This window comes from Mauremys reevesii, linkage group 1 (assembly GCF_016161935.1).
Source record: "Mauremys reevesii isolate NIE-2019 linkage group 1, ASM1616193v1, whole genome shotgun sequence".
NCBI classification, from domain to species: Eukaryota; Metazoa; Chordata; order Testudines; family Geoemydidae; genus Mauremys; species Mauremys reevesii.
In genome coordinates, this window is record NC_052623.1 from 336087623 (window position 1) to 336100922 (window position 13300).

The 13300-nt window shown below is 44.5% G+C and overlaps 1 protein-coding gene across 4 annotated transcripts in view; it reads right to left on the reverse strand.

Annotated features, from left to right (window-relative positions):
- Positions 1–13300, reverse strand: part of FAM185A (family with sequence similarity 185 member A) — an 86462-nt gene that overhangs the window by 44684 nt on the left and 28478 nt on the right. For all 4 annotated transcript variants that reach the window (XM_039517734.1, XM_039517737.1, XM_039517720.1 and 1 more), the window contains exon 4: positions 13055–13193. In XM_039517734.1, the coding sequence (XP_039373668.1) occupies positions 13055–13193 (139 nt within the window). The remainder of the gene's footprint in view (positions 1–13054; positions 13194–13300) is intronic.

Genomic DNA, 13300 nt, shown 5'->3' on the forward strand with positions numbered 1-13300 from the left:
ATACATTCAAAATGCCAAGCAGAACTGCACAGGAAAGTAGTATACTGCAAAATACAGTTTAAAAATGGTTTCCATGATTCGGAAATTGACAACAATATGATGAAAGAAATTTACAATGTTCAAGCCCCTCAGAACAAGACTGAAAATTTTCACATCAGAGGTCAAACTGGGCAATCATAGAAGACAAGAGGCATAACTAAGGACGGAATAAGACCGTTTTTATATGTTCTGACAACTTGAAAGGGGTTTCCCCTCCCTTGCCCTTTCCAGCCTCAGGTATACAGCCCATGTATAGGTCTCCTCTTTTCCTCCTTTTGGTTATTAATACTTATTTCTACACAACATAAAGAGACATAGGGCCAGATTCAGACCTGTTGTAATCAGATGACTCAAACGAACCTGCAGCCACTTAATTTATAAACTAGGGGCTAATTTCAAGTATTAAAGAGATCCCAGAAGAACATTAAACATTTGGAGATTAGTGAAATCTCATAAATCACATTAACTCAGCCAATTTGACAGGTTGTTTGGAAGCCAGAGAGGAATTTCTTTCTGTGCTGAGTTGTGAAATGTCCATAGAGTATATACAAAACTGACTTTTAAGTCATTTAATTATTCCATTAATATCAATATTTAGTTAAACTTAAAAATTTTCAGCTAACTAATCCTTGAGTCTAAATATATCTGGGGTGGAGCAGAGGAGATCTGACTATATTTAAATAATTAGTTGGTTTATTCTGCACTACTGGATGTGATGTTGTGGTGAAATACTGTAAATACTGCACTCTAGCTGCTTTAATAAATCACTGATGGTGGTGGGTTAATGGTTCGATGATTTCTGTTCTTTCTGAACATTAATTAGAACCTTTTCCTGCATTCCTACGTTTTGTTTATCTATAGATATTGTAAGTCTCAGCATCAAGGTCAGCTTGAGGCCAAACTCAAGATGTGGCTCCTGGGATGTGAACAGTGGCATCATATTTCTCTTGTATTGTGAATTCCTGACTTAGGCCCATAAGGGGACAAGGCATGTTAGGTTGCATGGGAAGGGATAGAGTTCATATCCTTGCACTCCTTCTTAGCTTTGGTTTTCTATTGTGAAGTTGATGCTATTCAGACCTATGCCTATGAAGGAGCTAACACCAGATGGCTACAATACGTAGAATTTTGAAATGAAGTCATTTAACACATGGTAGTTCCATAATCTGTAATTAAAAATGTATAAGACTCATTTTTGTGCAGGGATCATATTTTCGTGTGCTTTTACAGTGCCAAGCTCAAAGAATAACAAGCCTTTCCACGTGTCATAGCTTCTTTATAATATCTGGGTGATAAGTTAATGATAGCATAAGAGAGTTCCCATTTTAACCTTCCTTCACGCTGCACATAGCCCAGATCTTTTGAATCAAAAGTTCATTTCAAAAGCTTATATGACAGAGGAGGAGAAAGGTCTGGGTGTGTCATAAACAGTTAGTTAAGGGTTAAGGTTTTTGTCTACCTGTAAAGGGTTAACAAGCAGTACCTGTGGACACCTGACCAGAGGACCAATGAGGGACAAGATTATTTTCAAATCCGGGTGGAGGGAAGTTTTTTCCCCCTGTTCTTTGTTTTCTTAGAGAGTCTCTCTTGAGAATTAAGAGAGTCCAGACATCTTAATCAAGTCCTCCCAGGTTTCTGCAATAAATTCTTCTATTCAAGCTAGTGAGTATTAGCAAGGAACTAGTATTCTTATACTTTTATTTCTGTATTTGCAATTCTGTGTTTTGCTATAGAATTTCTTTAAGTCTGTACTGTGATTGCTTTTACTGAGAAAGAAAGGAGGGGGAATTCTCTCCAGAGATTGATAAGTTTAGACCCTGTATATTGTTCAAATTTGGTTACAGAGACAGTGACTTTTCTTTTTATTCTTTAATAAATTCTTTTCTATTAAGGACTTGGTTGGTCTTTCCTTGGGTGGATTCTCAGGGAAAGAGGAGAGGGAGGTATCCCTCTGTAGTTAGATCCCGGTGTCTCTCCTAGGAAAAGGGAGGGGGGAGGAAGCAGGGGGGAATGGTTTATTTCTCCTGGGTATAAGAACTCCATGGATTTGGGGCTCTTGGGATCCCCTAGGATTTTGGGGAAGGATTGTGTCCCAATCCACGTAACTAGATTGGGTGGTGGCAGTTTTACCAGATCTAAACTAGGATCTTAGTTTAGAGGGAAACCAAGGCAGGTCCCCACATTGGAACCCAACAGCTCCAAGTGGGAGTGAGACCTATGACATGGTTGGCAGCGGTGACGAACCTGGCAAGGCATTTCTACCAAAAGGCAGTTTTGAAGCAGTTTTTCTTTCTGGTTGCTTGGACAGGCAGCTTAAGGAAAAGGCAGTTTTGAAGCAGTTTTCAGGGTTAGAAGGAGTTTTAGCTACTTGGCTGAAGGGAATACAGTTTTTCTAACCAGGCTTTTGTTCCAAGGAACTCCCTGCTGAGAGGGTACTTAGCAATTGCGAGAGAGAGTTGCAGGGCAGGTTTCCACCTTCTTGGGAGCAAGGAGGGGGAGGGTGGTTTTGGAGCAGTTTTCAGCTATCTTTAGCTGGAGGTAATACAGTCCTCTGACATTCTTTGTTGGAGAAGGATTTTTTCTTTTCGTTTTCTTTCTGGTGGCTTAGAAAAGCACCTTGGAGGAAAAGGAGGGATAAGGTTTTCTGACAAGCCTTTGTTTCTGGAGACCCCATACTGAGAGCTACTTAGCAAGGGCGAGAGATACTGGTTAAACCGGTTTGTCTTGCTCTTGGGAGGAGAAAAAAATTTTTTTTTTCCTTTCTCGGTCAAAAGCACAGTCATTCCTGCAAAACACAATTTGCAAAACAATAGATTTGATTTCTCTTTGTTTAGTCAATGATAGACAGGGTTAGGAACTGAAGCAAGCAAAACAGCACATACCCTGACTGCAGAGGGGTGTGGCCAGCAGCAGAGGGCACAGACATGAGTGATACACATGAAAAAATGGAGCTTGCTAGATTGCAATTACAATTACTTGAGGCAGAAAAGGAGAGGGAGGAAGCTACCCACCGGAGGGAGGAAGCTACCCACCGGAGGGAGGAAGCTACCCACCGGAGGGAGCTGGAGATACTTCAAGCCAGGGAAGCTAACCACAAGAGGGAGATGGAGATACTACAAGCCAGAGAGGCTGACCACAAGAGACAAATGGAGTTAAAAGACAAAGACCTGGAATTAGCAAAGACTAAGCAGCAGGATCCAACCAATCCAACCCCTCTTCCAACTACTGATCAACCTTCTCGGAAAAAATTTCCCGCCTACAGGACAGGTGATGACGTTGAGGCCTTCTTAGAAAACTTTGAAAGGGTCTGCACTGGGTACAGCATCTCTGAAGACCAATTCATCGTAGAGCTGAGGTCACAGCTCTGCGGAGAATTATTACTGGTGGCAACTGAAATGCCTAGGGACAAAATGAACGACTATAGACTGTTTCTAACCAAGGCCAGATACAGAATGGGCATAACCCCTGATCACGCCTGTCAGCGTTTCAGAGCCCAGAAATGGAAACCAGAGGTGTCATTTCCAAAACACGCCTCCTACCTTGAAAAGCATTATTTTTCCTGGTTATCAGGAGCCAATGTTACATCCATAGACAACCTAAACCTCCTGATAATGATGGAGCAGTTCTTGGATGGTGTTCCTGAGGACATTACACGCTACATACAAGATGGAAAACCAAAAAATCTCACTGAGGCAGGGGAGATTGGAGCCAAATGGATGGCAGTTGCAGAGAACAAGAAAGCTACTGTCAAGGGGAGCGAATCCCACAGGGTACACACCAACACTAAACCCTACCATCGAGGACCAATCAAGCCCACACCTACAACCCAAGGACAGCCACAACCTACTTCTTCTTCTACCTCACCAGTCTCCAGTAATCCTCATCGGCCCAGTGACCCGTCAACTGGGCGATGTTTTAAATGTAATGAACTGGGGCATATCAAAGCCAAATGCCCAAAGAACCTAACCCGAGTGCAACTCCTTGCACCTTCACACCAGAGAAACCCAGACCTAGATGTCTCTCAAATACCCTTCCACCGTAGGGAAACTTTGAGAGTGGACGGAAAGGAGGTTATCGCACGGAGAGACACTGGAGCACATGTGTCAGCTATCCACCGAGCCTTCGTGGACCCAAAATTCATCAACCCAGAGGTCAAAATAAAAATTTCTCAATTCCTGTCAAAATTGGTAAGCTTACCTACAGCTGAATTGCCTGTCCAGTACAAGGGCTGGTCAGGAAAGTGGACTTTTGCTGTCTATGACAATTATTCTATCCCCATGCTACTAGGGGAAGACTTGGCCACCCACGTTGAGCACCCCAACACAGTGGGAGTGGTTACATGCAGCCAAGCCAGACGAGCTGCCGAACCCATCCCTGTTCCTGAGCCATCCACCAAGACCCTGTCTGTGTTACCAGAGACCCAGACAGAGGTGGTGGAACCGGATCCCATGCCAACAACTACAACAGCCATAGTACATCCAGTCCCAGGACCGGAACTGGAAGAGCAACCAGAGGCAGAATCAGCGCCAGCACTGACGCCAGCGCTTGCAACTCCACCGCCAGGGGGCGCCAACGGGCCTGAACTGGCAGAAGCAGCAAACAACTCTACCCAAGAGGCTCAGCCAGAGCCTGAAATACCACCTTGTGCACCAGCGGAGAGCGGTCCACAGTCAACAGAAACAACCTCTTCACCTACATCGCTTCCAGAGGGAGCAAGCCCAAGTCCACAGTCTATGGAGGAACTGGTGTCTCCAGCCTCAAGGGAACAGTTCCAGACTGAGCAGGAAGCCGATGACAGCCTTAAGAAAGCTTGGGCAGCGGCACGGAGCAACCCACCGCCTCTCAGCTCTTCTAACCGATCCCAGGTTGTTGTAGAACAAGGACTTTTATATAAAGAGCTTCTTTCTGGTGGACACCAGGAAGGCTGGCATCCTCAAAAATGGTTGGTGGTTCCAACTAAGTACCGGGAAAAGCTCTTAAGCTTAGCCCATGATCATCCCAATGGCCATTCTGGGGTGAACCGAAGCAAAGACAGGTTGGGAAGGTCCTTCGACTGGGAGGGGATGGGCAAGGACGTTGCCAAGTATGTCCGGTCTTGTGAGGTATGCCAAAAGGTGGGAAAGCCTCAAGACCAGGTCAAGGCCCCTCTCCAGCCACTTCCCATAATTGAGGTCCCATTTCAGCGAGTAGCTGTGGATATTATGGGTCCTTTCCCAAAGAAGACCCCCAGAGGAAAGCAGTACATACTGACTTTTGTGGACTTTGCTACCAGATGGCCGGAAGCAGTAGCTCTAGGCAACACCAGGGCTAAAACTGTGTGCCAGGCCTTAACTGACATTTTTGCCAGGGTAGGTTGGCCCTCCGACATTCTTACAGATTCAGGAACAAATTTCCTATCAGGCACCATGAAAGACCTGTGGGAAGCTCATGGGGTACATCATTTGGTTGCCACCCCGTACCACCACCAAACCAATGGCCTGGTGGAGAGGTTTAATGGGACTTTGGGGGCCATGATCCGTAAATTCGTAAATGAACATTCCAATAATTGGGATCTAGTGTTGCAGCAGTTGCTGTTTGCCTACAGGGCTGTACCACATCCCAGTTTAGGATTCTCACCATTCGAGCTTGTGTATGGCCATGAGGTTAAGGGACCATTACAGTTGGTGAAGCAACAATGGGAGGGGTTTACGCCTTCTCCAGGAACTAACATTCTAGACTTTGTTAGCAACCTACAAAACACCCTCCGACACTCTTTGACCCTTGCTAAAGAGAACCTAAAGGATGCTCAAGCAGAGCAAAAGGTCTGGTATGATAGACATACCAGGGAGCGTTCCTTCAGGATAGGAGACCAGGTCATGGTCTTGAAGGCGCTACAGGCCCATAAGATGGAAGCATCATGGGAAGGACCATTCACGGTCCAGGAGCGCCTAGGAGCTGTTAACTCCCTCATTGCATTTCCTAATTCCTCCTTAAAACCTAAAGTGTACCATGTTAACTCTTTAAAGCCCTTTTACCCCAGAGAATTCCAGGTCTGTCAGTTTACAGCCCAGAGAGGAGATGACGCTGAGTGGCCTGAAGGTGTCTACTACGAAGGAAAAAGAAATGGTGGTGTGGAAGAGGTGACCCTCTCCACAACCCTGGGACATCTACAGCGGCAACAGATCAAGAAGCTGTGCACTCTCTTCGTCCCTTTGTTCTCAGCCAACCCAGGACGGACTGAGCAAACGTACCACACCATTGACACAGGTAATGCTCACCCGATTAGAACCCCACCCTACCGGGTGTCACCTCATGCCCAAGTTGCTATAAAACGGGAGATTGAAAACATGCTGGAGATGGGTATCATCCGCCCCTCTACCAGTGCATGGGCATCTCCAGTGGTTCTAGTTCCCAAACCAGATGGGGAAATACACTTTTGCGTGGACTACCGAAAGCTTAATGCGGTAACCCGCCCTGACAACTACCCAATGCCGCGCACCGATGAGCTCTTGGAGAAACTGGGATGTGCCCAGTTCATCTCCACAATAGATTTAACCAAGGGGTACTGGCAAGTACCACTAGATGAACCCGCCAAAGAAAAATCTGCCTTCATCACCCATGCAGGGGTGTATGAATTTAATGTGCTTCCGTTCGGACTGCGGAATGCACCCACCACCTTCCAAAGGCTGGTAGATGGTCTACTAGCAGGGTTGGGAGAATGTACAGTTGCCTACCTCGATGATGTGGCCATTTTTTCTGACTCATGGCCCGAACACCGAGAACACCTGGAAACGGTCTTTAAGCGCATCAGGCAGGCAGGACTAACTGTTAAGGCCAAAAAGTGTCAAATAGGCCAAAACAGAGTGACTTACCTAGGGCACCAGGTGGGTCGAGGAACCATTAACCCCCTACAGGCCAAGGTGGAGGCTATCCAAAACTGGCCTGTTCCACGGTCAAAGAAACAGGTCCAATCCTTCTTAGGCTTGGCCGGATATTACAGGCGATTTGTACCACACTACAGCCAAATCGCTGCCCCACTAACTGATCTAACCAGAAAAATGCAGCCAAATGCTGTTAAGTGGACTGATGAGTGTCAGAAAGCCTTTACCCAGCTTAAGGCGACACTCATGTCTGACCCTGTGTTAAGGGCCCCGGATTTTGACAAACCCTTCCTAGTAACCACCGATGCATCTGAACGTGGGGTAGGAGCAGTTCTAATGCAGGAAGGACCGGATCACAACTTCCATCCTGTCATGTTTCTCAGCAAGAAACTGTCTGAGAGGGAAAGCCACTGGTCCATCAGTGAGAAAGAATGTTACGCCATTGTGTATGCCCTGGAAAAGCTACGACCATACGTTTGGGGACGGCGGTTCCAGCTACAAACCGACCATGCTGCGCTAAAGTGGCTTCATACTAACAAGGGAAACAACAAGAAACTTCTCCGCTGGAGCTTAGCTCTCCAAGACTTTGATTTTGAAATTCAACACATTTCAGGAGCTTCCAACAAAGTTGCTGATGCACTCTCTCGTGAAAGTTTCCCAGAATCAAGTGGTTAAAAAGTGTTCTTCACATGTTTACATGCGTAGTAGTATATGTAATTCTGCATGTGTTTTAGTAATCTGTTTATTTTACAGTTCTAGGAGGAAATCACCTCCAGTGGTTCCCACTGTTGGCGATTTGGGGGGCGTGTCATAAACAGTTAGTTAAGGGTTAAGGTTTTTGTCTACCTGTAAAGGGTTAACAAGCAGTACCTGTGGACACCTGACCAGAGGACCAATGAGGGAGATTATTTTCAAATCCGGGTGGAGGGAAGTTTTTTTCGCCCTGTTCTTTGTTTTCTTAGAGAGTCTCTCTTGAGAATTAAGAGAGTCCAGACATCTTAATCAAGTCCTCCCAGGTTTCTGCAATAAATTCTTCTATTCAAGCTAGTGAGTATTAGCAAGGAACTAGTATTCTTATACTTTTATTTCTGTATTTGCAATTCTGTGTTTTGCTATAGAATTTCTTTAAGTCTGTACTGATATTGCTTTTACTGAGAAAGAAAGGAGGGGGAATTCTCTCCAGAGATTGATAAGTTTAGACCCTGTATATTGTTCCAATTTGGTTACAGAGACAGTGACTTTTCTTTTTATTCTTTAATAAATTCTCTTCTATTAAGGACTTGGTTGGTCTTTCCTTGGGTGGATTCTCAGGGAAAGAGGAGGGGGAGGTATCCCTCTGTAGTTAGATCCCGGTGTCTCTCCTAGGAAAAGGGAGGGGGGAGGAAGCAGGGGGGAATGGTTTATTTCTCCTGGGTATAAGAACTCCATGGATTTGGGGCCCTTGGGATCCCCTAGGATTTTGGGGAAGGATTGTGTCCCAATCCACGTAACTGATTGGGTGGTGGCAGTTTTACCAGATCTAAACTAGGATCTTAGTTTAGAGGGAAACCAAGGCAGGTCCCCACATTGGAACCCAACAGCTCCAAGTGGGGGTGAGACCTATGACAGGGTATATTGTTTGATCACAGAATGACTATGAGCCGCCAACGTGATACTGATGTGAAAAAGGCTAATGCAGTCCTAGGCAGGCACAGGTGAGGTATTTCCAGTAGAGACAGAAAATATCTGTTACCATTATACAAGGCACTCATGAGACCTCAGCTGGAATACTGTGTGTGATTCTGGTCTCCCATGTTTAAGAAAGATGAATTCAAACTGGAACAGGTACAGAAAAGGGCTTCTAAGATGATCCTAGGAATGGAAAATCTACCTTATGAGAGGCGACTCAAAGAGCTTGGCTTGTTTAGCCTAACTGAAAGAAGGCTGAGGGGAGATATGAATTGCTCTCTATAAATACCAGGGAGGGAGAGGAGTTATTTAAGTTAAGCACCAATGTGGACACAAGAACAAATAGATATAAAATCGGCATTAACAAATGTAGGCTTGAAATTAGACAACAGTTTCTAACCATCAGAGAACTGAAGTTTTGGAACAGTCTTACAAGGGGAGCAGTGGGGACAAAAAACCCAACTGGCTTCAAGACTGAAGCCTAATAATTTTATAGAGGGGATGGTATGATGAGACTGCCTACAGTGGCATATAGCTGATCTGTGACTGCTAGCAGCAAATATCTCCTCTATCCAGTGATGGGACATTAGATGGGGAGGGCTCTGAGCAGGGGCGGCTCCAGGCCCCAGCACGCCAAGCGTGTGCTTGGGGCGGCAAGCCGCGGGGGGCGCTCTGCCAGTCGCCGGGAGGGCGGCAGGCAGGCTGCCTTTGGCGGCATGCCTGCGGAGGGTCCGTTGGTCCCGCGGCTCTGGTGGACCTCCCGCAGGCATGCCTGCGGAGGGTCCGCTGGTTCCGCGGCTTGGTGGAGCGCAGGACCCTCCGCAGGCACGCCTCCGGGAGGTCCACCGGAGCCGCGGGACCAGTGACCGGCAGAGCGCCCCCACGCGGCATGCCGCCATGCTTGGGGTGGCGAAATGTCTAGAGCCGCCCCTGGCTCTGAGTTACTACAGAGAATTCTTTCCTAGGTGTCTGGCTAGTGGGTCTTGCCCACATGCTCAGGGTCTAACTTACTGCCATATTTGGGGTTGGGAAGGAATTTCCCTTTGGTCAGATTGTAGAGACCGGGGCTGGGGGGTGCCTTCCTCTGCAGCATGGGGCACAGGTGACTTGTGGGGTTAGACTAGTGTAAATGGTGGATCCTCTGTAACTTGAAGTCTTTAAATCATGTAATTCAGTCAGAGGTTAGGGATCTATTACAGGAATGGGTGTGTGAAGTTTCTGTGGCCTGCAATATGCAGGAGGTCAAACTAGATAATCATGACGGTCCCTTCTGGACTTAAAGTCTATGAGTCTATTCTGCATGCTAACTCCTACCAAGTGTAGTAAGTCTTACATTATTTAATACTGGTTACTTTTTAATGCATTGTGGTCATGTAAGTAAGTCTATCAGATAAAGTAAACAACAACAGGCTAAGGCATTGTGGTTTAAATTCAGGGAATTTAAATAATTTAAAATCACTCGATTTAAAAATAATTTAGTTAAATCAGGTTGAGGCTTTGTGTGATAGTTACAAGGCAAGCTGCACTTAGATCCCTTTTAATCTCTCTCAAGTGCACCCTTCTGGGGACAGGTTTTGCCACCATCACCCCTCCTTCTCTGGGAGCAACGATGTGGTTATAAACTGGATTTCTGGATGCAGGCCCCCTCTTTACCATCTGTGTTAACCAAACAGGCTCAACTGCATTTAGCACCTGTAAGCTCTTTACCTCCAGGAGCCTATGACAGCAGCTGATTAAATGTCTCAAAAACAACTTCTTCAAAACAAAGCCTTATTTATTCACTCTAGCTACACTGTAAGCAGAGCAAATGTTTATAACAAAAGAAGGCCTATCTACATTTCCCCTTACCAAAACCTTATCTTTCCTTGCAAGCTAGTTACCTCCATCTCTGTGTTGGGAGAAACAGTGTGACCTGCTGCAATGTACTCTCCATCTCTCTCTCTCTGAATCCCCATCAATGCTCACTGACACTCCCTGGGGAGCCTCTGGCTACTCACTCAAACCCCTCACTGCCCCCCTTCTTCTCTAGGCCAGCAATTTTAAGGTTTAAGCATCCCTTTTGCCTGGAAAGAGTAAACTTTGCCATCTTAGCTGGAGCCCGGCCAGAGTTATTTGCTATATATAGGGCCCTAGCAAATTCACAGTCCATTTTGGTCAATTTCATAGTCATAGGATTTTAAAAATTGTAAATTTCATGATTTCAGCTATTTAAATCTGAAATTTCATAATGTTGTAACTGTAGGGGTCTTGACCTAAAAAGGAGTTGTGTGGGGGTTGCAAGGTTACTGTAGGAGGGGTCGTGGTACTGCTACCCTCACTTCTGCGCAGCTGCTGGTGGCGGCGCTGCCTTCAGAGCTGGACAGCTGGAGAGTGGTGGCTGCTGGCCAGGAGCCCAGTTCTGAAGGCAGAGCCACTGCCAGCAGCAGCACAGAATAAGGATTGGCCTGGTATAGTATTGCCACCCTTACTTTTGCGCTGCTACCTGCAGAGCTAGGCCCTCAGTCACCAGCCACCACTCTCTGGCCGGCTAGCTCTGAAGGCAGCAGTGCAGAAGTAAGGGTGACATGGTATGGTATTGCCATCTTTACTTCTGCGCTGCTGCTGGCAGGGCGCTGCCTTCAGAACTGGGTGTCTGGCCAACAGCCAATGCCCTCTGGCTGCCCAGCTCTGAAGGCAGTGCAGAAGTAAGGGTAGCAATACTGAGACCCCCTAAAATAATCTTGTGACCCCCCCCGCCCCCGCAACTCCCTTTTGGGTCAGGACCCCCAATTTGAGAAACACCGGTCTCCCCCATGAAATCTGTATAGTATAGGGTAAAAGCACACCAAAGACCAGATTTCATGGTCCATGACGCGTTTTTCAGGGCTGTGAATTTGGTAGGGCCCTAGCCAGATATGTTAGTTACAAGGTATCAGTGGGTTTAATTAACAAATAAACACTCTCCTGATGGGTTTGCAATCTAAATGTTGCAGCTCTGTGCTCATTCAGGAGATCCAGGAAGCAAAATATACTAGAACGAAAAATAAAAATAACTAATTACAATTTTCAAGCTAAGGGAAATGCAAAAGTAAACAAATGGCAAAAGAGTAAATTCAAATGTAAAAATTGTCATTTTTAATAATCTATGGTATTATTACTAAAATAGAGAAATATATTATTTTAAAATAAGATTTGTCTTAAAGTTTCACCATCAGGTTAAAAACACGTGTTATAACATGTACACTATATAATCATGAATAGATACTTATACTTGTCTGCTGTGTTTACAAAGAATTACTGTTCCATAAAAAGGCAAAGTATTAAATAAACTTAGATCTACTTTTGCTTTTGTTTTTAAAAGCAACATTTTAAAAGAATTGTGTGTTAAAAGAGCAAGTGTTAAGAGTTCCAGAACCATTTAATGTAGTGCTTTATGAAAATAAACATGAAGTAAGGTAAGAACTATTTGTTTAATCTGGATACAGCTCTATTTGCATTCATGCTGTTCCTGACTGAAATTACAACACAGCTTTAGATATGTGGATTGTGAAAGTTATTTACTTTCAGGTATGGTTTTTTTTTAATATACGAATCAGAGGGAGAAGCAGCATTTCTGGAGTGAGGTAAAAATCTGCAGCCTTCATGAAATTGCAGCAAGTTGTTTTGGTGGCCTATAGTTAAAGATTGGAACTTGTGCCAACGTGAGTAATTTTTACTGTTGGTACATGCTGCAGTTTGTCTAACTTAGCTTTAAAATCACTATAAACATATCGAGAACAGAGAGGAAGTGCTCAATGGGAACTCTGGTGAATTATTACTGGGGACCAGGTTCCAACCACCACTATTACTAATATGAAAGAGACCCATGTTAGCCATCCTTCCAATTCTGGATGAAAAACATTTGGGGAAAAATATGACATTTGACCTAGAAAATTGTAAATTGGCAGTGTACTAGCTATACAGGGCGCCAACACAAACACAGAGAAAATACTTCTAATAAAAATAGTATCGCTTTAAGTCATCATAACAAAATTCTACCCAGGAGTCTTGTTAAACAGGTTAATCCCTTTGATTTCTGTTAAGAGATAAAAACAGATATTTAAAAACAAAGTATAGTTTTACCACTGATGCTCCTTTTATTTGTGGTATTTTTCACTATTTAACTCTATGGTAAATTGTTAATTTATATCCCTAAAAATGTTGTATGTTTCTTCCTTATATGCTTTTTCCTTACTATAACAAGCTTACTTATGGAAGTATCTTTAAAATACAATATTATTTACAGCAGAGGAAGAATTAATTAATTTGTCTTATATATGGTGATCTCATCATTTTAGCATTTGCCTGTGTTGAACTGTTTAAGTCTGGTTCGCTCAGCTGCTGTGTCTGCAGTTGATTATTTTAGGGCCCTAGCCTCATGGGAGAAGTCATTTTGTTTTTATAATTAACACTACAGATACCCGCACGTCTGCTAAATTCCAGACTGTATTTTGCCTTTTCTGTCTTACCATGAATACTTCCCAGTAGAATATCACCAGCTGCTGAAGACAGAAATGAAGATTCTGCATAAAGATATTTGGTTTTCAACAAACCATCTTCAGTAGAAATTTTGATGGATGTCCCCTGTAGTTTCTCTATATTCACACTCTGTAAGAGAAACGAGCTGAAATAAGCATCATGGAAATATACCAACTCTCTTTGAGAGGCAACAGAACTACATGACATGCATTTACCCAGATACAAAACACAAGTAG